Source organism: Physeter macrocephalus, chromosome 20 (genome assembly GCF_002837175.3).
Source record: "Physeter macrocephalus isolate SW-GA chromosome 20, ASM283717v5, whole genome shotgun sequence".
Lineage (NCBI taxonomy): Eukaryota > Metazoa > Chordata > Mammalia > Artiodactyla > Physeteridae > Physeter > Physeter macrocephalus.
This window is the reverse complement of record NC_041233.1, coordinates 5,808,618-5,834,195: the sequence shown is the minus strand read 5'-3', so window position 1 is coordinate 5,834,195 and position 25,578 is coordinate 5,808,618. Positions and strand designations below refer to the sequence as shown.

At 40.1% G+C, this 25,578-nt stretch overlaps 1 protein-coding gene across 2 annotated transcripts in view; it reads right to left on the bottom strand.

Annotated features, from left to right (window-relative positions):
• TBCE (tubulin folding cofactor E) overlaps positions 1-25,578 on the bottom strand; it is a 121,433-nt gene that overhangs the window by 82,207 nt on the left and 13,648 nt on the right. For both annotated transcript variants that reach the window (XM_024115741.3, XM_024115740.3), the window contains exon 2: positions 1,428-1,561. In XM_024115741.3, the coding sequence (XP_023971509.1) occupies positions 1,428-1,527 (100 nt within the window). In that variant the 5' untranslated portion in view covers positions 1,528-1,561. The remainder of the gene's footprint in view (positions 1-1,427; positions 1,562-25,578) is intronic.

The window sequence follows — 25,578 nt, the reverse complement described above, 5'->3', positions numbered from 1 at the left end:
TATACAATGGAATATTACTCAGCCATAAAAAGAAACGAGATTGAGTTATTTGTAGTGAGGTGGATGGACCTAGAGTCTGTCATACAGAGTGAAGTAAGGCAGAAAGAGAAAAACAAATACCGTATGCTAACACATATATATGGAATCCAAAAAAAAAAAAAGAAAAGAAAAATGGTTATGGAAAACCAAGGGGCAGGACAGGAATAAAGATGCAGATGTAGAGAATGACCTGAGGACACGGGGAGGGCGAAGGGTAAGCTGGGACGAAGTGAGAGAGTGGCATGGACATACATACACTACCAAATGTAAAACAGATAGCTAGTGGGAAGCAGCCGCATAGCACAGGGAGATCAGCTCGGTGCTTTGTGACCACCTTAGAGGGGTGGGATAGGAAGGGTGGGAGGGAGACGCGAGAGGGAGGAGATATAGGGATATATGTATATGTATAACTAATTCACTTTGTCATAAAGCAGAAACTAACACACCATTGTAAAGCAATTATATTGCAATAAAGATGTTAAAATATATATATATAAATGCAAAAGTAATAAATACTCAAAATTCACAAAATAAATAAATAAATAAATAAAAAGAAAATAAACAAGAAAGGAAGGGAAGGGGAAGGAAAGGGGAAAGGAAGGAAGGAAGAGAAGGAGGGAGGGAGCTAGGAGGAAAGAAAAGAACACACAGATACAGAGAACAGATCAGATTGGTGGTGCCAGAGGTGGAGGATGGGGGGTGGCTAAAATGGGTGAAAGGGATCAAAAGGTACAAACTTCCAGCTATAAAATAAGTAAGTCCTGGAGAGATCTTAAAATTCTCAAAAATGTATAAGTATGTGTGGTGATATATGTGAAGCAGTGATCGTTTTGTGGTGATCGTTTTGCAATGTATACAAACACTGAATCATTAGGTTGTATACCTGAAACTAATATTATATGTCAATTATATCTCAATAAAAAGGGAAATACAAGTAAAATGATGCTACAGAAACACAGATAAATATATACCAAATCATAAGTTAAAAACGGTAACACAGAATTGTATTTATATCAATTTAAACTACAACATACACATGGATTAATGATAAGAGAAATTCCACAAATATTACTTCATTTTTGAGCTTAGGATTATGGGAATTCAAGATTTTTAATTAGTGTTTAAAGTTTACTCAGAAGATATTTTAAGGTTGACTTAATATAAAATAGCAACACTGAATAATTAGATAAGTGTGTAATCAAATAAAGCCATGGATATCACAGGATATTGTCACAGAAATAAAACAACTATATATCAGAGGTATGTATAACTTGGTTGTTAAGTTTCCTCAAAACTGGTGTTACAAAGCACTGCTGAGAAGCCTACCCAGAAACAACTACAAAATACACACACACACACACACACACACACACAAAATCATAAATTACCTGCCATAGGAGGGACAACGCCAGAAAAACGCACTGTTGCGTGTTCTCCATTAACTTCGACTCTCCGACCAATGACATCTGATGTCAAAGTGTCATTCATTATAACATTGCCAGAATCCAAAATATGAGGAGATCTAGGAAGAAAACACAACATTGACAAGGACGTAGTAAAACTCTTTAAAAATATTTTTTTTAACTTTACGTAGCTATTCATGAGGTCAACACTTCTATCGAATTCAGTCTTCACATTTTGGTGAAGGGAAGAACCTAAAGGTTTAGGTACCAGACCCTCAGAATTTGACTTTACTCTCTAACTATATTTTGATAATTTAATCCTTTTTTAAAAAAGCTTGCTTAACTCCAGTTAGCTCACATCACATGACTGTGTATTCTATCATTTACTGAAGAGGGTGGGAAGGGAAGGAGAATAGAAGAGAGGGGGATAAAGGTTACAGAGAAAAGGGAAAGGAAACAGGCAACATGGGCATCGTTCTCTCTCCAGGAAGGAGAAACACAAATCCACAGATGCAGGAAGGAACATGTACAATGAAAAATTCAGGGAATTCCCTTGCAATCCAGTGGTTAGAACTCTGTACTTCCACTGCCAAGAGCGCATGTTTGATCCCTGGTCGGGGAGCTAAGATTCCACAAGCTGCATGGCGCAGCAAAAAAAAAAAAAAAAAAAAAGAAAAAAAAATAGGAAAAAGAAAATTTCAGAACCCTAAAAACAAGGAGCCTAAGAGAAAAGTATCATCTATTTAGGAATGATCACTAGGTCCAACTCCCACTTCAACAAGTCGGTTTCTTCAACAGATGAAAAAGAGTGAGATGGAAGGAAAACAAAGAGATTAAAAGAAACAAGAGAAATGTAAGCCAACTGCAATGTACAGACTTTATTTAGAACCTAAATTCTTAAAAACTGTAAATAACTTTCAAAATAAATTATGAGAAAACTGAAAATTTGAATTCTGACTAGATAGTTGATGATATTCAAGAATAATTGTTTCCTGTAAGGCAAAGACAAAATCCATTTATTTTGGGAAAAAAAGGGAAAGAATAATTGTTAAATTTTTAGCTGTGGTAATGGTATAGTGGTTACGACATTTTGTAAGACTTTATATTTCACAGAAATACACATTAAATTATTTACAGATTTTTCTGTATTTTAGACGTATCACACCAGTGGCAGTATAGACAATACACTGAAAGGAAGTTAAAAGCAGAGTGGCCAGTTAGGGAAATAGTGCTGTAATTCGGGTGAAAACAATGACAGCTTGAGCCAAGGCACTCGCCTCCATCCATTCATTGAACACATACTAAGCACTGACCACATGCTGGCTAATGCATGGACCTCACATCGCACACAGTAAACCCTAAATGTATGATTCCTGCCTCAGAAGCTTACAGTCCAGTGGCAGTTAGACCTGAGAGAAGGGTATGGATTTTAGAGAAAGTTAAGAGCTAGAATGGGGTCTGGAGATTAAATGGATAGAAATGGTAAAATTGAAGACTAGGAAGACAAGATTTTGTCTAGGGTATATGGTGGTGCCAGACACCAACATGAGTAATACAAGAGGAGGTCCAGGCTTGGGAGGGAAGAGAGTTTGTTTGAGGTGCCTATAGAATGTCATGATGGATTTAGGACTATAGTTCAAAAGACACGTTTTCACTAGAAATGTGTTTTTGGGAGTCATCAGCACAATTTATAACTAATAACCATGACAGTGGATGAGACTGAAAGTGTATTAGGTGCAAAGAAAAGAGGGTGGAAAGAAAAAGAGAGTCACTGACAGAACCCTGGGGAAATATAATATTTAAAAGAGAAAGGGAAGAAATCCCTAAGAAAGAGTCAGAGGAAAACCTGGTTTTCTTTTATCCTTTCTGGCTTTTCCTCCTCTGACTCAGCAAGTGGTATTGGGAAAGTTGGACAGCCCCATGTAATCAATCAATGAAGTTAGAACACACCCTCTCACCATACACAAAAATAAACTCAAAATGGCTTAAAGACTTAAGACATGACACCATAAAACTCCTAGAAGAGATCATAGGCAAAACACTATCTGACATAAATTGTACCAATGTTTTAAGTCAGTCTCCCAGTGCAATAGAAATAAAAGCAAAAATAAACAAATGGGACCTAATCAAACTTAGAAGTTTTTGCACAGCAAATAAACAAAATGAAGACAACCTACAGAATGGGAGAAAATATTTGCAAATGATGCGACTGACAAGGGCTTAATTTCCAAAATTTACAAACAGCTCCTACAACTCAACAACAAAAAAACAAACAACCCAATTGAAAAAATGGGCAGAAGACATAAAGAGACATTTCTCCAAAGAAGAAATACAGATGGCCAGTAAGCACATGAAAAGATGCTCAAAGGTGCTAATTATTAGAGAAATGTAAATCAAACCTACAATGTACTATTTCACATGGGTCAGAATGGCCATCATTAAAAAGTCTACAAATGACAAATGCTGGAGAGGGTGTGGAGAAAAGGGAACCCTCCTACACTGTTGGTGGGAATGTAAGTTGGTACAGCCACTGTGGAAAACAGTATGGAGGTTCCTCAGAAAACTAAAAATAGAATTATCATATGATCCAGCAACCCCGCTCCTAGGCATATATCCAGACAAAACTATAATTCAAAAAGACACATGCACCCCTATGTTCACAGCAGCACTATTTACAATAGCCAAGACATGGAAACAACCTAATTGTCCATCAACAGAGGAATGGATAAAGAAGATGTGGTACATATATACGATGGAATATTACTCAGCCATAAAAAAGAACGAAACAATATCATCTGCAGCAACATGGATGCAACTAGGGATTATCATACTAACTGAAGTCAGAAAGAGAAAGATAAATACCATATGATATCATTTATATGTGGAATCTAAAATATGACACAAATGAACCTATCTTTGAAACAGAATCAGGGACATAGAGAACAGACTGGTGGCTGCCAAGGTGAAAGGGGTTGAGGGAGGGATGGAGTGGGAGGCTGGGGTTAGCAGATGTAAGCTTTTATATATAGGATGGATAAACAACAAGGTCCTACTTGTATAGCACAGAGAACTATATTCAATATACTATTATAAACCATAATGGAAAAGAATATTTTAAAAAATTTATACATATGTATAACTGAATCACTTTGCTGTACAGAAGAAATTAACACAACATTGTAAATGAGCTATGCTTCAATTTAAAAAAATATTGATTGGGACTTCCCTGGTGGTCCAGTGGTTAAGAATCTGCCTTCCAATGCAGGGGACGCAGGTTTGATCCCTGGTCAGGGAACTAAGATCCCACATGCCACAGGGCAACTAAGCCTGTGCACTCTAGATCCTGCACACCACAACTAGAGAGCCCACGTGCTCTAGAGCCCGTGCCCCGCAATGAAGACCCTGCGCACCGCAACTAGGACCTGATGCAGCCAAATAAATATTTTTTTAAAATATTGCTTTAAAAAATAAATAAATACAGGCAAACCTCTGAGATATTGTGTTTGGTTCTAGAACACCAAAATAAGGTGAATATCGCAATAAAAAGCGGGGGGGCTGAATTTTGACGGTTTAAATACCGGAGGACAAAACCACCACCACCAACAAAAGGAAACAAACAAAGATAAACATGGGAGGACAGGGCAGTCAGGAAGGGGCCAACATCTAGATCTAAACTTGCCTGGTAGGGTTGAAAAGCAAAAGGGAAATCAGCCCAGAACCTCAAATTGGTGGGAAAAGTCAAAACAATTCAGACAAGTTCATGATAAAGTCAATAGGAGGGTGAGGCAGGTGTGAGGAAGCCATGTTTTAGTAAGCTTAGACACAAGTGGAGTCAGCAGCTAAGAGGTCTGGTCAGTAGGTAGGGCCCTAATCATAAGCCTGTGGTCAGAGGTGAAGTTCTAGCCCCTGAGGAGAAAAACTGGTAAGATCACTGTAGAGCACCATTCCTACAAGAAGCTAAAGTATCAATAGTAAGCCGAATCTTGGTTCCATGAACCAGAGTCCATGGGGGTTATGCAAACCCAGAAACTCACAAACAGGCCCCACAGTCAGTGTGAAGCTCTGGGCCAGGGCTCGGCCTAAGGGGACCACCTTGCAGATCAGGCTCACAGCGAGAATATCTTGGCAAGAAGAACGTGTCAGTGGTCAACTGGTGATTAGGAAACCAAGTGGCATAAATGGCAGAAGTGAGGAAAGAAGACATTAGGAAGTCGTCCTCATTTTCCTTTAACATACATAAGTAATTCATGAATTATAAAGTTCCTTCACCTGCTCGATCCTATTTGATCTCTAGTAACAATTACTTTTTTAAAATAAATTTATTTATTTTCTTTGGCTGGCTTGGGTCTTCGTTGCCGTGCGTGGGCGTTCTCTAGTTGCGGCGAGCGGGGTCTACTCTTCATTGCAGTGCTCGTGCTTCTCACTGCGGAAGCTTCTCTTGTGGAGCACGGGCTCTAGGGCGTGTGGGCTTCAGTAGTTGTGGCTCGCAGGCTCTAGAGCACAGCCTCAGTAGTTGCGGCACACGGGCTTAGTTGCTCCGCAGCATGTGGGATATCTTCTCGGACCAGGGCTCGAACCTATGTCGTGCTCGTGCTTCTCACTGCGGAAGCTTCTCTTGTGGAGCACGGGCTCTAGGGCGTGTGGGCTTCAGTAGTTGTGGCTCGCAGGCTCTAGAGCACAGCCTCAGTAGTTGCGGCACACGGGCTTAGTTGCTCCGCAGCATGTGGGATATCTTCTCGGACCAGGGCTCGAACCTATGTCCCCTGCATTGGCAGGCAAATTCTTAACCACTGCGCCACCAGGGAAGCCCAGTAACAATTATTTTCATTCCCATCTCTATGTCGTGCCCACAGGACCTGAGATCATTAGGTAGAAGGTATATAAGGTCAGTAATTAATTGGCTCTGCATCATGTTTTTGTTTTGTTGGGGTTTTTCTGGCCCTGCTGCACGGCTTGTGATTTTAGTTCCCCAAACAGGGACTGAACCTGGGCCCTCGGCAGTGAAAGCATGGAGTCCTAACCACTGGACCGCCAGGGAAGTCCCTGCATCATGTATTTTTGATGATCCTGTCTAGTCTCTTAACCCTTCTAATAATTGTTTCTTGACACTGTGATCTTCTGTGAGGGTTCAGAAACTGGATCCTTGTCTTGGTGACCTATGCCTTGGTTCTCTCTCCCTCTGGCCAGTCACCCAATAAGTCCCTATATTCTGTTGTTAGACCCACTTGATGCCAGTTACTGGTCCACCCTGGACCTCCATGGCCTGTTGCTAACACCGCCACTTCGATTACCCCCAACCCAAGCCCTCCCTCTCAGTTAGTGTCTAGTCAAACTGTCCTGAAGTCAGATGCTCACTTAGTTATGAGTGGCATGTCACTGTTCCTTGGTTAGGGGCATCCAGGTGCCAACCGAGCCTTGGTTAAGCCTTTTATTTAAATATATTGGGTTGGCCAAAAAGTGCCTTCAGTTTTTAAATAAAAATAAAAGACAATTCTCATTTTCACCAAGCACTTTTTTTTTTTTTTTTTTTTTTGTGGTATGCGGGTGCATCGGCAGGCGGACGCGCAACCGCTGCGCCACCAGGGAAGCCCTCACCAAGCACTTTATTGAACAACGTATTCACCTTTTTTTTTTTTTTTTGCTGTACGCGGGCCTCTCACTGTTGTGGCCTCTCCCGTTGTGGAGCACAGGCTCCAGACACGCAGGCTCAGCGGCCATGGCTCACGGGCCCAGCCGCTCCGCGGCATGTGGGATCTTCCTGGACCAGGGCACGAACCCGTGTCCCCTGCATTGGCAGGTGGACTTTCAACCACTGCGCCACCAGGGAAGCCCAACGTATTCACCCTTTTTGTTCCACTACCTTCTGCCATTTTCCAGGCAACTTCATAATTCCATCTTCCCAAAACTTTTTATCTTTTTGAAAAAAGAACTGTTCCAGGTGCCTTTTACAGTCTTCCAGGGAATTGAAATTTTTTCCATTAACATAATTTTGTAAAGACCTAAATAAATGGAAATCCAAAGGTACAATGACTGGTGAATATGGCAGATGAATCAGAACTTCCCAGCCAAGCTGGAACAGTTTTTGCCTGGTCATCAAAGAAACATGTAGTCTTATGTTATACTGATGGAAGATTATGCCTTCTCTGTTGACTAATTCTAGATGGTTTTCATCCAGTGCTGCTTCCAATTGGTCTAACTGGGAGCAGTACTTGTTGGAATTAATCGCTTGCTTTTTCGGAAGGAGCTCATAATAGAGGACTCCCTTCCAATCCCAGCATATACACAACGTCATCTTCTTTGGATGAAGGCCAGTCTTTGGTGTGGTTGGTGGTGGTTCATTTCGATTGCTCCATGATCTCTTCCATTCCACGTTGATGTACAGTATCCACTTTTCATAGCCTGTCATAATCTGTTTTAAAAGTCGAACGTTTTCATAACATTTAAGTAGAGAATCGCATGCAGAAATACGGTCAAGGTTTTTTTCACCTAACTTACTTGGAGCCCAAACATCAAAGAGATTAATGTAACCAAGCTGGTGGCAAATGATCTTCAATGCTTGATTTGGTTTATTTTGAGTATGTAGGCTATCTCCTGCATGGTATAATGTTGATTGTTCTCAATTAATGTCTCGATTTGATCGCTATCAACTTCAACTGGTCTACCTGACCGTGGAGCATCGTTCAACGAGAAATCTCCAGCACAAAACTTCGCAAACCACTTTTGACACGTTCATTCATTCACAGCACCTTCTCCATACATTGCACAAATCTTTTTGTGTGTTTCGGTTGCATTTTTACCTTTCTTGAAATAATAAACCATAATATGCCGAAAATGTTGTTTTTCTTCCATCTTCAATATTAAAATGGACAAACACAAAAATTCACCAATATTTATAAGTCTTTTTTTAAATGCACACTGATATGACAGCTGTCACATACAATCTAACAAAATTGTTTTGAATGAAGTTAAAGACAACTAAGTGCTACTAGAGCAATCATACAAAAAAAAACAAACGAACTTTTTGACCAACCCAATACACGTTCACTAATGAATGAAGACAGCCCATTTATTTTTAAGTGACTCCACTTGCTGAATAATAGTTCTTTAAAAAGAGAAGAAATATACCACCCTACCTATCATTTCTACCCACTGATTTTGGTACTGCCCTCTGCAACTATAGAGAATCAAACTATTCCCTTTTCCAGCTGACATTTAAATATCTGAAGGCCACTATTATGTTATTATTTCTCCTCTCTCCTCTTCCTGTCCCCACCTCCTAAAACCCTTTCCCAGGGTAAACATTACCAGCTCCATGCTCATGCGAATTCCAAGTTCACCTCCATAATTCATTTACTGATCCTTTTCTTAAAATACAATACCTAAAACTGAAAACCCCGTTCCAAATGTGACTTGACCTGTGTGTGCGTTCAGTGGTCTGAACATCACACATCTAATAATGTAGCCTAATATTACATTTCATTTTTCCCCCTTTTCATGGGAAAGACTGTTGCTTGCTATTAAGATTACAATGAAATAAACGCTGTAGCCATTTTTTAGTTACTATCACTTTCTGATCATAAAATTAAAATGTTTAAATTTCACTATAATTACATTACCCTAAAAAAGTTTTCAAAAGTTTTAAATGCCCTTTCAAATTTCATTAACATGTAAATAGAATTTTATTACAATAGAGATATATAATTTCTGTTCTACTTCTTTTAACATTCTGTAAACATTTTTCTACACAGCCACAGAATCACATTAATCACTTGAATCTTGACATGTAGATACCACAATTGAATCTTTTCTCTATTGTTATGTTTTCATTGTTTACTATCCCAAAGAAAACAGCTAAAAACATCTTTCATTTTTAAATTACTATGTCTTTGAAGTATTTCCTTAGGAAAAATTCTTGAGACAATTATTCCAAGTAAATAAATATGTTTAAGATTCTAGAAAGCCATAACCAAACTGCCCATCAAAAAAAAAGTTAATTACTGACACTGACACCAAGACAAAATCTACTTGTTTAATTCTTTCTACAAAGTCCTAGGAATTATCAAGAGCTTTCAAATCAGGTCTTCTCTATCCTGTACTTGTATATCTAATGTTTGAGGCAGAAGTTAATACATTATATTATTATAAATGTAGGACTTTACATTTATATACATTAAACATTCGATAATCCAACATATTATCTCTCCCAGCTGTGTGCTGTGCAATTTTTGTAAAAACAAAGACAAAAAAAGAATATAAGACACTGACCAAAGACAGAGACCCACAGGTAAAACTTTTCAGTTACAAACCTATCCAGCTCACATTCAAGAATGTCATGAACTTTGAGAAATGTCTCGCTGAAATCAAAATACACTGTCAGTAAGGAGATATACTCTTGTCAATCAAACAGAGGAGGAATGGGGTAAGATAAGGAATACTTTCACTTATTAGCTTATACACCTCTGAGTTGTATGAATGTTTTTGGAACAAGTAATTTTTGTTTTTTCTATTAATGAAGAGGAGGAAAAGAAGGATGATTTTGAAAAGAGGGAGGAATAATGCACTGTTCTCATCGAATTCCCCTGGCTTGCCTGCTGGTCACTTAGTAGCCATCTGGTTATCAAATCAACTGTTGAGGTATTGCAGTGCCTGTGTTAAAGTGACCCTTATTTTACTTAAATAAGGCCCTAAAGCACATGAGTAATGATGCTGGCAATTCAGATATGCCAAAGAGAAGCCATAAAGTGCTTCCTTTATGTGAAGACGTGAAAGTTCCCCACTTAAAAAGGAAAGAAAATAAAATCATATGCTGAGGTTGCTAAGATCTACAGTAAGAAAAAAACCTATCTGTGAAACTGTGAAGAAGGAAATAGAAATTCACACTAGTTTTGCTGTCATACCTCAAACTGCAAAAGTTATGGCCACGTGCATAATTGGAAAAGGGATTGAGTTTGTACAGTAAGATACTTTAAGACTGAAAAACCACATTCACATAACTTTTACTACTTTTATAGGATTATAATTGTTTTATTTTATTATTAGTTATTGTTAATCTCTTACTGTGCCTAATTTATAAGTTATAATTTATAAAGTTTAGGAAAAAAAGAGAGAATAATTAGGGTTTGGTACTATCTGCAGTTTCAGGGATCCACCGGGGGTCTTGGAACATAACCCACAAAGATAAGGAGCACTACTTATTTTTCTCTTTTTTATGTTTAAAAATGTTTAGGATTTAAAGTTAAAACAAATATATTACTAAAAGATGAAAAAAAGAGAAGAAAAGAAAAGAAAGAGGGGGCTTCCCTGGTGGCGCAGTGGTTGGGAATCCACTTTCCAATGCAGGGGACACGGGTTCCAGCCCTGGTCTGGGAGGGTCCAACGTGCTGCGGAGCAACTAGGCCCGTGCACCACAGTTGTTGAGCCTGTGCTCTAGAGCCCACGTGCTGTGACTGCTGAGGCCCGTGCGCCTAGAGCCCGTGCTCTGCAACTGGAGAGGTCACCGTGGGGAAGGGTGGCCTCTGCTCCCCGCAGCTGCAGGGGGCCCGTGCGCAGCAACGAAGACCCAATGCAGCCAAAAATAAATAAATAAATTTATTTTAAAAAAACAAAAAGAAGGAAGGAAGGAAGGGAAGGAAGGAAGAAAGAAGGAAACAAAAGAAAGAAATCTATTACTATACCCAAGGAGTAGGCCTTCTTACACTACTTTTTAGTCTAAATCAATCCTAAAGGCTTTTTTTTCGTCTTCACGTTTTTTCACAAGTTGATTTTGAGGTTCAACCTTACTGATATTTTCTTAAGAGGTTTGTTCAAGGGTCTAAAAGTCATTGGTTTAGGACTGTTTTTCCATTTTTAGTAATCCCCTTTGCATTTTTCTATGCATATCTTTTTCACCTAATTTTTGAATGGATGATACTTAAAAGTACAAAAAGGAAGACACTGAAAGTCTCCTTTCCACTCCAGCCAGTCATTCTCCTTCCCACTGACAACAGCTTTATTTGTATCTTATAGATACTTCCATACATATTTTATGCATATACAAGCAAATACGTTCTTTTCTTTCCTTACACAAATGATGGCATACTATATATGTGATTCTACTCCTTATATCTGCATTCAATAATACATGCTAGAAATTTATCCACAGCCATGTCAGGAGCTTTTAAATATTTTATGGCTGCATAGGACTTGTATAGACATAACAATTTATAGAACTAGTCCTCAAACTGACTGACATTTAGGTTACTCCCAAGTTTTTTCAACTGCAAAAAATACTCCAAGGATTAATCCTGCACATTTATCTTTTACACTTGTGCAAAAATATCTATACGAAACATTCTCAAAATGGGCATTGCTGAGTCAAAGGGTACATGCATTTCTAATTTTGATGAGTAATGACAAATGCCCCTTTCTAGTGGCTGAACCAATTTACAATTCCATTAGCTGTGTATAAGCCCCCGTATCATCACAACCTTGCCCTTCACAGAATATTAACACACTTTTAGTTAGCTGTCAGTCTGATAAGTGAAATACGTATTTTATTTGCATTTCCGTTTATGAGGGAAGCTAAGCATCTATTCATTTTGATCTCCTTTTCTGTGAACTGCCTGTTCAGAATCCTTTGTCCATTTCCTATTGGTTTATTGATTTTTTTCTTAATTTGTTTTTAAAATCTAAACTGTCTGTTTCCTGTATGGTCTTAATGATGAGATACTACATAATTCCTCAAATAAAATAATCTGAAAAGAATTGAAAGGAGGGACTCTAGCAGATATTTGCACACCCACGTTCACAGCATTATTATTCACAACAGCCAAAAGGTGGGAACAACTCAAATGTCCACTGATGGATGAATGGATAAACCAAATGCAGTATATACACACAATGGATCATTCAGCCTTAAAACTGAAGGGAATTTTCCACATGATATGTGAATGAATCTCAAAAATATTATGCTAAGTGAAATAAGCCAGTCACAAAAGGACAAATATTGGGGAATTCCCTGGTGGCCCAGGGGTTAGGACTTCACGCTTTCACTGCCAAGGGCCCAGGTTCAATCCCCAGTCGGGGAACTAAGATCCCACAAGCCACCTGGCATGGCTCAAAAAAAGAAAAGGGCAAATATTGTATGATTCCACTTAAAAGAGGTACCTAGAATAGTCAACTTCAGAGAGAAAGCAGAATTGTGGTTGCCAGTGGCTGCAGCGAGGGGGAAATAAGGAGTTGTTTAATGGTGACAGTTTGTTTTGCAAAATTAAGAGAGCTCTGGAGACAGATGGTGCTGATGGTTGACCAATAATATGAATGTACTTAACTCTACTAAACTGTACATTTAAAAGTGGTTAAGACGGTATATTTTGGACTTCCCTGGTAGCGCAGTGGATAAGACTCCACACTCCCAATGCAGGGGGCCCAGGTTCCATCCCTGCTCAGGGAACTAGATCCCACATGCATGCCACAACTAAGACCCAGAGCAACCAAAACAAAAAACAAACAAAAAAGATGGTAAATTTTATATTATCTGTATTTTACTACAATTTAAAAAATAATTTGAAATTTAATCCCCCAAATTTTAGGTTTCATATAACTTCGATTCAGCTTTAACTGGGACACTGAATCTTAAAAGTATGGTAATTCTCCATTTTTCAAAATATACTTTCCTGATACCCAAGGAAGCAGTTTGATTATATTCAACATTTTAATTGTTTAGGGAGACTCTCAAAAATACTAGAGTTTCGGGATTCCCTGGTGGCACAGTGGTTAAGAATCCACCTGCCAATGCAGGGGACCAGGTTCAAGCCCTGGGCCAGGAAGATCCCACATGCCGCGGAGCAACTAAGCCTGTGCATGACAACTACTGAGCCTGCGCTCTGCGGTCCGTGAGCCACAACTACTGATCCCCTGTGCCACAACTACTGAAGCCCGCATGCCTAGAGCCCATGCTCTGAAACAAAAGAAGCCACCGCAATGAGAAGCATGTGCCTGCAACGAAGAGCAGCCCCCACTTGCCGCCAACTAGAGAAAGCCCGCGTGCAGCAACGAAGATCCAACACAGCCAAACATAAATTAATTAATTTAAAAAAAATAGTAGTTTCTTTTCCCACAATATTTCAGGATCTTCTACTTCACCTGTTTCTTCCTCCTTGTTAATGAGATTTCAAACCAAAGTAATCTTTCCTCTCATTTTGTTTCATCCAAGGAATTTAACTGGTCAGGAAAAAAATAATCAGATCTTGTTCCTGGAAAGGAATGGGCCTCTAGCAGAACTTAAGATAGTTGAAATCTTTGATCACAACTCTATCTTATTTTTGTGCCACTTTTTTGTTTGTTTTAATATTTGTTTATTAGCACAGTAACAAATGCAGACTTAAGTAGTCCACCACACAGAACCAATCCAGTGAGCAACTCCTATTCCACGCCTTACAGTTAACAGCTTAAGGTATTTTACTACAGGTTTTCACAAGTCCTGATTCAAACTTCTATCTTTTCACAATAAAGTAGATTTGCATATAAAATAAAATACATAAATACTCATTTCCTATATGGTGTCTTATAGCCACGTGTCCATTTTAATATCTGAGATGAGAGTCTCTAAAAGCGGTTAAGTAGTGGGACTTCCCTGGCGGTCTGGTGGTTAATACTCTGCGCTTCTACTGCAGGGGGCACAGGATCGATTCCTGGTCAGGGAACTAAGATTCCCACATGTCGCACGGAGCTGGCCAAAAAAAAGCTGTTAAATATCAATGTTCCCTTCCAAGAAGGGAAAACAAGTTCCAATTTTTTAAAACAAAAAACTGTGTAGTCTTGGAAAGACTTTACGTAAAAGGCCATGTGGGTAACCTATACAAAATTAAGCTGTTTTAAATTTACAGACAAGAAACTGAACCCAAATGTCTATTCTTCTCTGTACTGCATTTCAGCTAATATTGCAGAACTAATGATAGTTTTAACAGTTGTTATTACCAATTCTATCTACTGTAGCAAGATACCTTAAGTTACAACAAAATCTTAGGAAATAACACTGAATAGTATCTGTTATAGAAATACCCTACTCTTTACCAACTCCCACCCTCCCCTACCCCTTCAAAATCATAAGCAGCTCTGTGACAGACAAATAACGTAGAGTTGTGAAAATCGGGACTTCCCTCGTGGTCCAGTGGGTAAGACTCCATGCTCCCGATGCAGGGGGCCCCAGTTCAAACCCTGGTCAGGGAACTACATCCTGCATGCATGCCGCAACTGAAAGTTCACATGCCACAACTATGAAGTCCGCATGCTGCAACTAAAAGATCCTGCATGTTGCAACTAAGAGTCCGCATGATGCAACTAAAGATCCCACAGGCCGCAACAAAGATCCTACGTGCCGCAAGACTCAGCACAGCCTAAATAAATAAATAAATATTTTTTTTAAAAAGAGTTGTGAAAATCCAATTTATGTAGTATATCTCTTGGCCCACTCTCTGGCCATTCTGTCATGTTCTGCTCTGTTGGTCACATACGGAGAGGCAATACTTCCCACCAAGGGGTCGGCAGGATTACAGTCTGTAAGAAGTGAGCAGATAGAAAGGACTTCAGAAACAGCTAGTGCTGGACTCCAATTATCTTTCAATATGTCCAAGCAAATAACTCCTTGGCTGTTAATATTACAGTTCTGTGCCACTTTTTTGTTTGTTTGTTTGTTTGCGGTACCCGGGCCTCTCATTGTTGTTGCCTCTCCCGTTGCGGAGCACAGGCTCCGGACGCACAGGCTCAGCGGCCATGGCTCACTGGCCCAACCGCTCCGCGGCATATGGGATCTTCCCAGACCGGGGCACGAACCCATGTCCACTGCATCGGCAGGCAGACTCTCAACCACTGCGCCTTCAGGGAAGCCCTGTGCCACTTTTATAATCTGTATTAGGGGAGCAACAACCTTATTCTCCTTCTTACCAAATGATCTACAGCATGATCCATAGATGTCTTCTACTTCTTTCTCCTTTTGTCATTCATGTTTTCCACTCTAATGCCAAAACTCTTGGCTCCAAACAAGTATATGTAAATTCCTGATATCCACTATCATTCTCACAAATCTTATACTGGATTGTTTTGAACAAAGACATATATTTCCATTCAAATAATGAGCCTATCCCAGCAAATTTTAGTGATATTCACAGTACTGCATATATCTTCCTAGCAAGGACCACTGAAATCACAAGTTCAGTCACTGTGCTTTTGCCACAGTATCTCTTCCTAAGTAAAAATTTGGGGCTATTTCTTCCAGGGCTTTGTTTATCTATCACACTCTCTCTTCCCAACAGCATCTAATTCAATGTTTCATGGGCAACTTTTTCTCTCTCCATAAAATGTTAGCATCCATTCTTCTCAATCAAGTTTTCTTGATTCTTATTGAAAACTATTTTTCCCAGTGCCTCTGAGAGGCAGAATGAAGCTGATCATTATCTGGGAAGACAAGAAAGGAGAAGAGAGGTCAGGATCTGAGTTTCTATACATGTTTATTAGGAATAAAATGTGGGAGGGAATATATCTCAGTGGTTAAGTCACAACCACCAGAAATTCAGACTGGAGGGGGGTCAAGGTTAATTATCTGGCTTCAATGGATTCAAGAAAGCATAGATGACTCTCGCCAAAAGTGGGGAGAGCACAATAATAGACAGTCCAGGTGGATGATTCTCAGAAACCCAAAGCCTGTCTCTACGAAGGCTGGTCAAGGAAACATAATACAAGTCATGAGACTGGGGATCGGATGCAACTAATAAGAGCAAAGTGGAACCAGGAAGTTGGAGTGCTAGGCTGATTACCCATACAGAGCCTAAGCAAGGTGTTCTCTACCTGAGGTCCATAGACTCTCAAGGTATCTCCAAACTGAAGATTTTTCACTAACTTCTAACTGAAATTTAGCATTTCCTAAATTATAAAAATAAGAAAAAAAAAATCAGGTGGATTAGCAGCACCGGTGATCACAAGTATTTATGTAACACTACAGCCAATATAGAGATCTCAAAATGTGACATTCATCACCACTTCAAAATTACAATATTTATTAGACCTGCCACTAGACTTATTTAACATATTAATAAAGAAACACACACCATTTAAAAAAAAAAAAAAGGGGGAATTCCCTGGTAGTCCAATGGTTAAGACTCCGTGCTTCCACTGCAGGGGCATGGGTTCATTCCCTGGTTGGGGAACTAAGATCCTGTATGCCATGCAGTGTGGCCAAAAAAAAAAAAAAAAAAAAAAAAAAAGAAAAGAAACACATATTATTATATTACAATTTTAAAAGTATTTTATTAACTTTATTCCACGTAAATGATTTCATTTGAAATCCTGTTTTTCTGTATTTGAAAACACTCTAAGGAATTCACAGCCTTCATTAGACTGCTAAGAGGTCTCTATTCTAAATAAAGAATCAATTAAGAAAACTGGAGGACATGAGAGGAATTTAGTGGTGAGTCTCCAGCATCAATAACAAAGCATATGATTGAAAATAAATTACAGCACTGTACAAAGTACTTTCATGTTCCTTATCTTAACTGCACAATATTTATTCAAAATTTTAATAATTTCTCTAATATAATATATATAATATAATATATATAATATATAATATATTTTAAAGGTAAGATTATTTTCTTTTCATAAATTTATTTACTTGACTTTTATTTCTGGCTGCGTTGGGTCTTCGTTGCTGCACGTAGGCTTTCTCTAGTTGCAGTGAGCGGGGGCTACTCTTCGTTACAGTGCATGGGCTTCTCATTGCAGTGGCTTCTCTTGTTGCGGAGCATGGGCTCTAGGTGCGCGGGCTTCAGTAGTTGTGGCTCCTGGGCTCTAGAGTGCAGGCTCAGTAGTTGTGGCGCACGGGCTTAGCTGCTCCGCAGCATGTGGGATCTTCCAGGACCAGGGCTCGAACCCATGTCCCCTGCATTGGCAGGCAGATTCTTAACCACTGTGCCACCAGGGAAGCCCCTACTGTGTTGTTTTGTTTTGTGTTGTGTTGCGGTACGCGGGCCACGCACTGTTGTGGCGTCTCTTGCTGCGGAGCACATGTGTTGTTTTGTTTTGTTTTGTTTTGCGGTACGCGGGCCTCTCACTGTTGTGGCGTCTCTTGCTGCGGAGCACAGGCTCCGGACGCGCAGGCTCAGCGGCCATGGCTCACAGGCCTAGCCGCTCTGCGGCATGTGGGATCTTCCCGGACCGGGGCACGAACCCGTGTCCCCTGCATCGCTGTGCCACCAGGGAAGCCCAACTGTGTTATCTTTTAAGAGTGGAAGAATCTTAACTTGGGAAAGGCAAGTAAACAAAGCAAGAGTTGCCCCTATGCTACCAAAATGGTTCTCCCTATTTTCTGCGCCTTTCAGCCCAGCATCGTCCCCTTTTGGGAAGTGCACTTTCTCTGTCTAGTGGGCTACCATTCCCCCACTACAGGAGTAGACACGTGACCCAAGATGGCCAATGTGATGACTCTTCAACCCCGTTTCCTTGCATACAGCAAGTGGTCCATGTGTGACGATCCTAACCCAAACAGAGCCAATCTTTCAGGAAATGACAATGAAAAAAATTAATAAACAGAAACCTCAGTTAAACAGTCAGGAGACCAGAAAGGGGGAGCTCTCATGCCCTGCAACCCTAGCAGAGCCCAATAGGAGGAAAGACTCCTTTTTCTGAAAGTCCACAGCCAATGGAAAACCATGGACACTTTGTTTACTTAGCCCTCCCAACTTCCTTTTCTCTCTATAAAAGCCTTCTCCTTCCCTTGCCATGTGGAGACTTGCACATGGCCCACCATGGCTGCAAACCTGAACTGCAATTCTCTGCTGATCCCAAATAAACCCATCTTTGCTGGAGAGATAACAGGCAGTCTACTTGTTTTAGGTCAACAACATGGACCCTTGAAGAGAGGTCTTTCTCTTTCCCAAAATCTTAAAACAAAAGAACTACTTAGGGGCTTCCCTGGTGGCGCAGTGGTTGCGCGTCCGCCTGCCGATGCAGGGGAACCGGGTTCGCGCCCCAGTCTGGGAGGATCCCACATGCCGCGGAGCGGCTGGGCCCGTGAGCCATGGCCGCTGGGCCTGCACGTCCGGAGCCTGTGCTCTGCAAAGGGAGAGGCCACGGCAGAGGGAGGCCCGCATACCACAAAAAAAAAACAAAAAAACAAAAACTACTTAAACCTAGAATAGCTGAGGAACACCTTTGCCAATATGTGTGTTTTTTATTTTCAGAAAAAACTTGTCAAGGCCAAATAGAAAAGCAGAGTTGACCCAGCTATGCCTAAAGCCTTTCATTAGCCCAGTTAATAAACCATGAAATTCCTTCTTTTGTTTACATCAGTTTGACCTGGGATTCTTTCTCTTGCAACTGAAAGAATTATGAAAAATAAGTAAGAATTTAGGTCATATTTGTTCCTATTTAATGTTATATGGACATTATATGCAGCCAGTGGTCTGGAGAGAAATTCTACCTCTCCAACTACATGCTAGCTATGGGAGACTGGACAACTTAACCTGTGTCTACGTTTCCCCATATGCAAAATGTAGATAATATTAAGACCACAGGGCTGTTGTAGGAATTAAATGAGTTACTATGCATAGAATTGTTCAACATATAGTAAACATGTTAGTCATTTAAGATCATAACTCAGACTCCACATTTTTTTATGTTGTTTTATTGTGGTAAAAGTCACATAACATAAAACGTACTACTTTAACCATATTTAACTGTACAATTCAGTGGCACTAAGTACATTCACACTGTTGTGCAACTCTCATCATCATCCATATCCCGAATTCTTCACCTTCCTAAACTGAAACTCTATCACCATTAAACGCTAACTCCCCATTTCCCCTCCCCGCCCCTGCCTCTGGCATCTACCAATGTACTTTCTGAATCTACGAATTTGACTATTCTAAGTACCTCGTATAAGTGGTCAGATTCTGTATTTAAATAAAGGAAAAAATTCCACAAATCAAAAGAAATACAAGTTCAAAATAACAGAAGCTGAGGCTGAAAACAAGATGGCAGAGTAAAAGAACCCGAGCCCACCTTGTCTCACGAAAACACCAAAATGACAACTAACTGCTGAACAACCATTGACAAAAAAAGACTTGAACCTAACAAAAAAGATATTCTACACCCAAATACAAAGAAGCCGCCACAACGAGACAGTAGGAGGGGCACTTTCAAAATATAATCAAAATCTCATACCTGCCAGGTGGGCGACCCACAGACTGGAAAATAATATATCACAGAGGTTCTCCCACAGGAGTGAGAGTTCTGAACCCCATGTCAGGCTCTCTAGCCTGGGGGTCAGGCATCAAGAGGAGGAGACCCCAGAGCATTTCGCTTTGAAGGCCGGAGGGGCTTTAGTGCAGGAGCTCCGCAGGACTGGGGGAAACAGAGATTCCACTCTTGTAAGGCACATACAAGTTTTCACATGCACTGGGACCCAGGGCAAAGCAGTGACTCCAAAGAAGCTTAGGCCAGACCTACCTCTGGGTCTTGCAGGGTCTCCTGGGGAGGCGAGGGCAGCTGTGGTTCACTGTGGAGGCAAGGGCACCGGCCACTGATGCCCAGGGAATACTCACCAGCCAGCATGAGCTCTCCCAGTGGTCACCATTTTCGCCCTGACACCTGGCCCCACCCATAAGTCTGCAGGCTCCAGGGTTGGGAAACCTCCGGACAAACAACCAACAAGGTGGGAACATAGCCCCACACATCAGCCGACAGGCTGCCTAAAGTTGACCTGAGCCAACAGCCGCCTATAAACACACCACTTGAGATGGCCCTACCCACCGCAGGGACAAGACCCAGCTCCACCCACCACTGGGCAAGCACAAGTCCCTCCCACCATGAAGCCTGCACAAGCCCCTGGACCAACTTCACCCACAAGGAGGCAGACACCAGAACCAAGAAGAATTATGATCCTGCAGCCTGAGGAACAGAGACAACAAACACAGAAAGACAGACAAAATGAGAGAGCAGAGAAACATGTTCCAGATGAAGGAACAAGATAAAACCCCAGAAGAACAACTAAGTGAAGAGGAGAAAGGCAACCTAAGTGAAAAAGAATTCAGAGTACTGATAGTAAAGATGATCCAAGATCTCGGAAAAAGACTGGGGGCACAGACTTGAGAGGATACAAGAAATGTTTAATAAAGAGCTAAAAACTTTAAAGAACAAACAGAGATGAACAGTAAAATAACTGAAATGAAAAATACACCAGAGGGAATCAATAGCAGAAAAAAATAGACAGAAGAACAAGTAAGTGACCTGGAAGACAGATTGCTGGAAATCACTGCCATGGAACAGAATAAAGAAAAAAGAATGAGGGACTCCCTTGGCGGTCGAGTGGTTAAGACTCCATGCTCCCAATGCAGGGGGCCCAGGTTCAATCCCTGGCCAGGGAACTAGATCCTGCATGCTGCAACAAAGAGCTGGCATGCCACAACTAAAGACCCCACATGCAGCAATGAAGATCCCACGTGCTGCAACTGAAAAAAAAAAAAAAACACTCCACATGCCACGACTAAAAAGATCCCTCATGCCACAACAAAGATCCCACGTGCTGCAACTAAGAACCCACATGCTGCAACTATGACCCAGTGCAGCCAAATAAATAAACAAATATTTTTTTAAAAAAGAAAAGGAAAAAGAATGAAAAGAAATGAGGACAGTCTAAGAGACCTCTGGGACAACATTAAATGCACCAACATTCGCATCATAGGAGTCCCAAGAGGAGAAGAGAGACAGAAAGGGCCTGAGAAAATATTTGAAAAGGTAATAGCTGAAAAATTCCCTAATGTGGGAAAGGAAACATTCACTCAAGTCCAGGAAACGTGAAGAGTCTAATACAGGAGTAACCCAAGGAGGCACACACTGAGACACGTATTAATCAAGTTAACAAAAATTAAAGACAAAGAGAAAATATTAAAAGCAACAAGGGAAAACCAACAAATAACATATAGGGGAATCCCTGTAAGGTTATCAGCTGATTTTTCAGCAGAAACTCTGCATGCCAGAAGGGAGTTGCACAATATATTTAAAGTGATAAAAGAGAAAAACCTACAACCAAGAATACTCTACCCAGCAAGGCTCTTGTTCAGGTTTGACAGAGAAATCAAAAGCTTTACAGACAAGCAAAAGCTAGAGAATTCAGCACAACCAAATCAGCTTTACAACCAATGCTAAAGGAACTTCTCCAGAAGGAAAACAAAATGCCACAAGCAGAAACAAGAAAATTACAAACAGGAAAGTTCACCGGTAAAAGCAAACCTACAGAAAAGGTAGGAAATCATCCACACACAAACATGATATCAAAACCAGCAACAGTGAGAAGAGAGGAGTACAAATGCAGAATACTGGAAACACATTTGAAATTAAGAAACCCACAACTTAAAACAATCTTGTATATGTATAGACTGCTATATCAAAATCCCATAGTGGGAATTCACTGGTGGTCCAGTGGTTAGTACTATGCGCTTCCACTGCAGAGGGCCCAGGTTTGATCCCTGGTCAGGGAACTAAGATCCCACAAGCCATGCGGTGTGGCCAAAGAAAACCAAAACCAAAACAAAAAAAACTCATGGTAACCACAATCTGAAACTTTACAATAAATACACACAAAGAAGAAAAAGGAGGACTTCCCTGATGGTCCAGTGGTTAAGACTCTGTGATCCACTTCAGGGGGTGTGGGTTCGATCCCTGGTCCGGGAACTAAGATCCCACATGCTGCGTGGCACAGGCAAAAAAATAAATAAAATAAAATAAAGCCACTGCCAAAATTAAAAAAAAAAAAAGATTAAGAAAAAGGAATCCAAACATAACTCTAAAGTTAGTCATCAAATGACAAGAGAAGACAAGAGGAAGAGAAAAAAAAAGACCTACAAAAACAAATCCAAAACAAAAAGCAAAACGGCAATAAGAGTATACATATCAATAATCAACGAAAACGAAAACAGATTAAATGCTCCAACCAAAAGACAAAGAGAGGCTGAATGAATACAAACACAAGACCCTTATAAATGCTGTCTACAAGACACCCACTTCAGACCTCGGGACACATACAAACAAAGTGAGGAGATGCAAAAAGATTTTCCATGCAAATGGAAATAAAAAGAAAGCTGGAGTAGCAATACTCGTACGAGTGGTTAAGACTCCATGCTCCCAATGCAGGGGGCCCAGGTTCAATCCCTGGCCAGGGAACTAGATCCTGCATGCTGCAACAAAGAGCTGGCATGCCACAACTAAAGACCCCACATGCAGCAATGAAGATCCCACGTGCTGCAACTGAAAAAAAAAAAAAAACACTCCACATGCCACGACTAAAAAGATCCCTCATGCCACAACAAAGATCCCACGTGCTGCAACTAAGAACCCACATGCTGCAACTATGACCCAGTGCAGCCAAATAAATAAACAAATATTTTTTTAAAAAAGAAAAGGAAAAAGAATGAAAAGAAATGAGGACAGTCTAAGAGACCTCTGGGACAACATTAAATGCACCAACATTCGCATCATAGGAGTCCCAAGAGGAGAAGAGAGACAGAAAGGGCCTGAGAAAATATTTGAAAAGGTAATAGCTGAAAAATTCCCTAATGTGGGAAAGGAAACATTCACTCAAGTCCAGGAAACGTGAAGAGTCTAATACAGGAGTAACCCAAGGAGGCACACACTGAGACACGTATTAATCAAGTTAACAAAAATTAAAGACAAAGAGAAAATATTAAAAGCAACAAGGGAAAACCAACAAATAACATATAGGGGAATCCCTGTAAGGTTATCAGCTGATTTTTCAGCAGAAACTCTGCATGCCAGAAGGGAGTTGCACAATATATTTAAAGTGATAAAAGAGAAAAACCTACAACCAAGAATACTCTACCCAGCAAGGCTCTTGTTCAGGTTTGACAGAGAAATCAAAAGCTTTACAGACAAGCAAAAGCTAGAGAATTCAGCACAACCAAATCAGCTTTACAACCAATGCTAAAGGAACTTCTCCAGAAGGAAAACAAAATGCCACAAGCAGAAACAAGAAAATTACAAACAGGAAAGTTCACCGGTAAAAGCAAACCTACAGAAAAGGTAGGAAATCATCCACACACAAACATGATATCAAAACCAGCAACAGTGAGAAGAGAGGAGTACAAATGCAGAATACTGGAAACACATTTGAAATTAAGAAACCCACAACTTAAAACAATCTTGTATATGTATAGACTGCTATATCAAAATCCCATAGTGGGAATTCACTGGTGGTCCAGTGGTTAGTACTATGCGCTTCCACTGCAGAGGGCCCAGGTTTGATCCCTGGTCAGGGAACTAAGATCCCACAAGCCATGCGGTGTGGCCAAAGAAAACCAAAACCAAAACAAAAAAAACTCATGGTAACCACAATCTGAAACTTTACAATAAATACACACAAAGAAGAAAAAGGAGGACTTCCCTGATGGTCCAGTGGTTAAGACTCTGTGATCCACTTCAGGGGGTGTGGGTTCGATCCCTGGTCCGGGAACTAAGATCCCACATGCTGCGTGGCACAGGCAAAAAAATAAATAAAATAAAATAAAGCCACTGCCAAAATTAAAAAAAAAAAAAGATTAAGAAAAAGGAATCCAAACATAACTCTAAAGTTAGTCATCAAATGACAAGAGAAGACAAGAGGAAGAGAAAAAAAAAGACCTACAAAAACAAATCCAAAACAAAAAGCAAAACGGCAATAAGAGTATACATATCAATAATCAACGAAAACGAAAACAGATTAAATGCTCCAACCAAAAGACAAAGAGAGGCTGAATGAATACAAACACAAGACCCTTATAAATGCTGTCTACAAGACACCCACTTCAGACCTCGGGACACATACAAACAAAGTGAGGAGATGCAAAAAGATTTTCCATGCAAATGGAAATAAAAAGAAAGCTGGAGTAGCAATACTCGTATAAGACAAAATAAACTTTAAAATAAAGACTATTACAAGAGACAAAGAAGGACACTACATAATGATCAATGGGTCAATCCAAAAACAAAATATAACAATTATAAGTATATATGCACCCAACACAGGAGCACCTCAATACATAAGGCAAATGCTAACAGCCATAAAAGGAGAAATCAACCATAACACAATAATAGTCAGGGAGTGCAGCCAAATAAATAAACAAATATTTTTTTAAAAAAGAAAAGGAAAAAGAATGAAAAGAAATGAGGACAGTCTAAGAGACCTCTGGGACAACATTAAATGCACCAACATTCGCATCATAGGAGTCCCAAGAGGAGAAGAGAGACAGAAAGGGCCTGAGAAAATATTTGAAAAGGTAATAGCTGAAAAATTCCCTAATGTGGGAAAGGAAACATTCACTCAAGTCCAGGAAACGTGAAGAGTCTAATACAGGAGTAACCCAAGGAGGCACACACTGAGACACGTATTAATCAAGTTAACAAAAATTAAAGACAAAGAGAAAATATTAAAAGCAACAAGGGAAAACCAACAAATAACATATAGGGGAATCCCTGTAAGGTTATCAGCTGATTTTTCAGCAGAAACTCTGCATGCCAGAAGGGAGTTGCACAATATATTTAAAGTGATAAAAGAGAAAAACCTACAACCAAGAATACTCTACCCAGCAAGGCTCTTGTTCAGGTTTGACAGAGAAATCAAAAGCTTTACAGACAAGCAAAAGCTAGAGAATTCAGCACAACCAAATCAGCTTTACAACCAATGCTAAAGGAACTTCTCCAGAAGGAAAACAAAATGCCACAAGCAGAAACAAGAAAATTACAAACAGGAAAGTTCACCGGTAAAAGCAAACCTACAGAAAAGGTAGGAAATCATCCACACACAAACATGATATCAAAACCAGCAACAGTGAGAAGAGAGGAGTACAAATGCAGAATACTGGAAACACATTTGAAATTAAGAAACCCACAACTTAAAACAATCTTGTATATGTATAGACTGCTATATCAAAATCCCATAGTGGGAATTCACTGGTGGTCCAGTGGTTAGTACTATGCGCTTCCACTGCAGAGGGCCCAGGTTTGATCCCTGGTCAGGGAACTAAGATCCCACAAGCCATGCGGTGTGGCCAAAGAAAACCAAAACCAAAACAAAAAAAACTCATGGTAACCACAATCTGAAACTTTACAATAA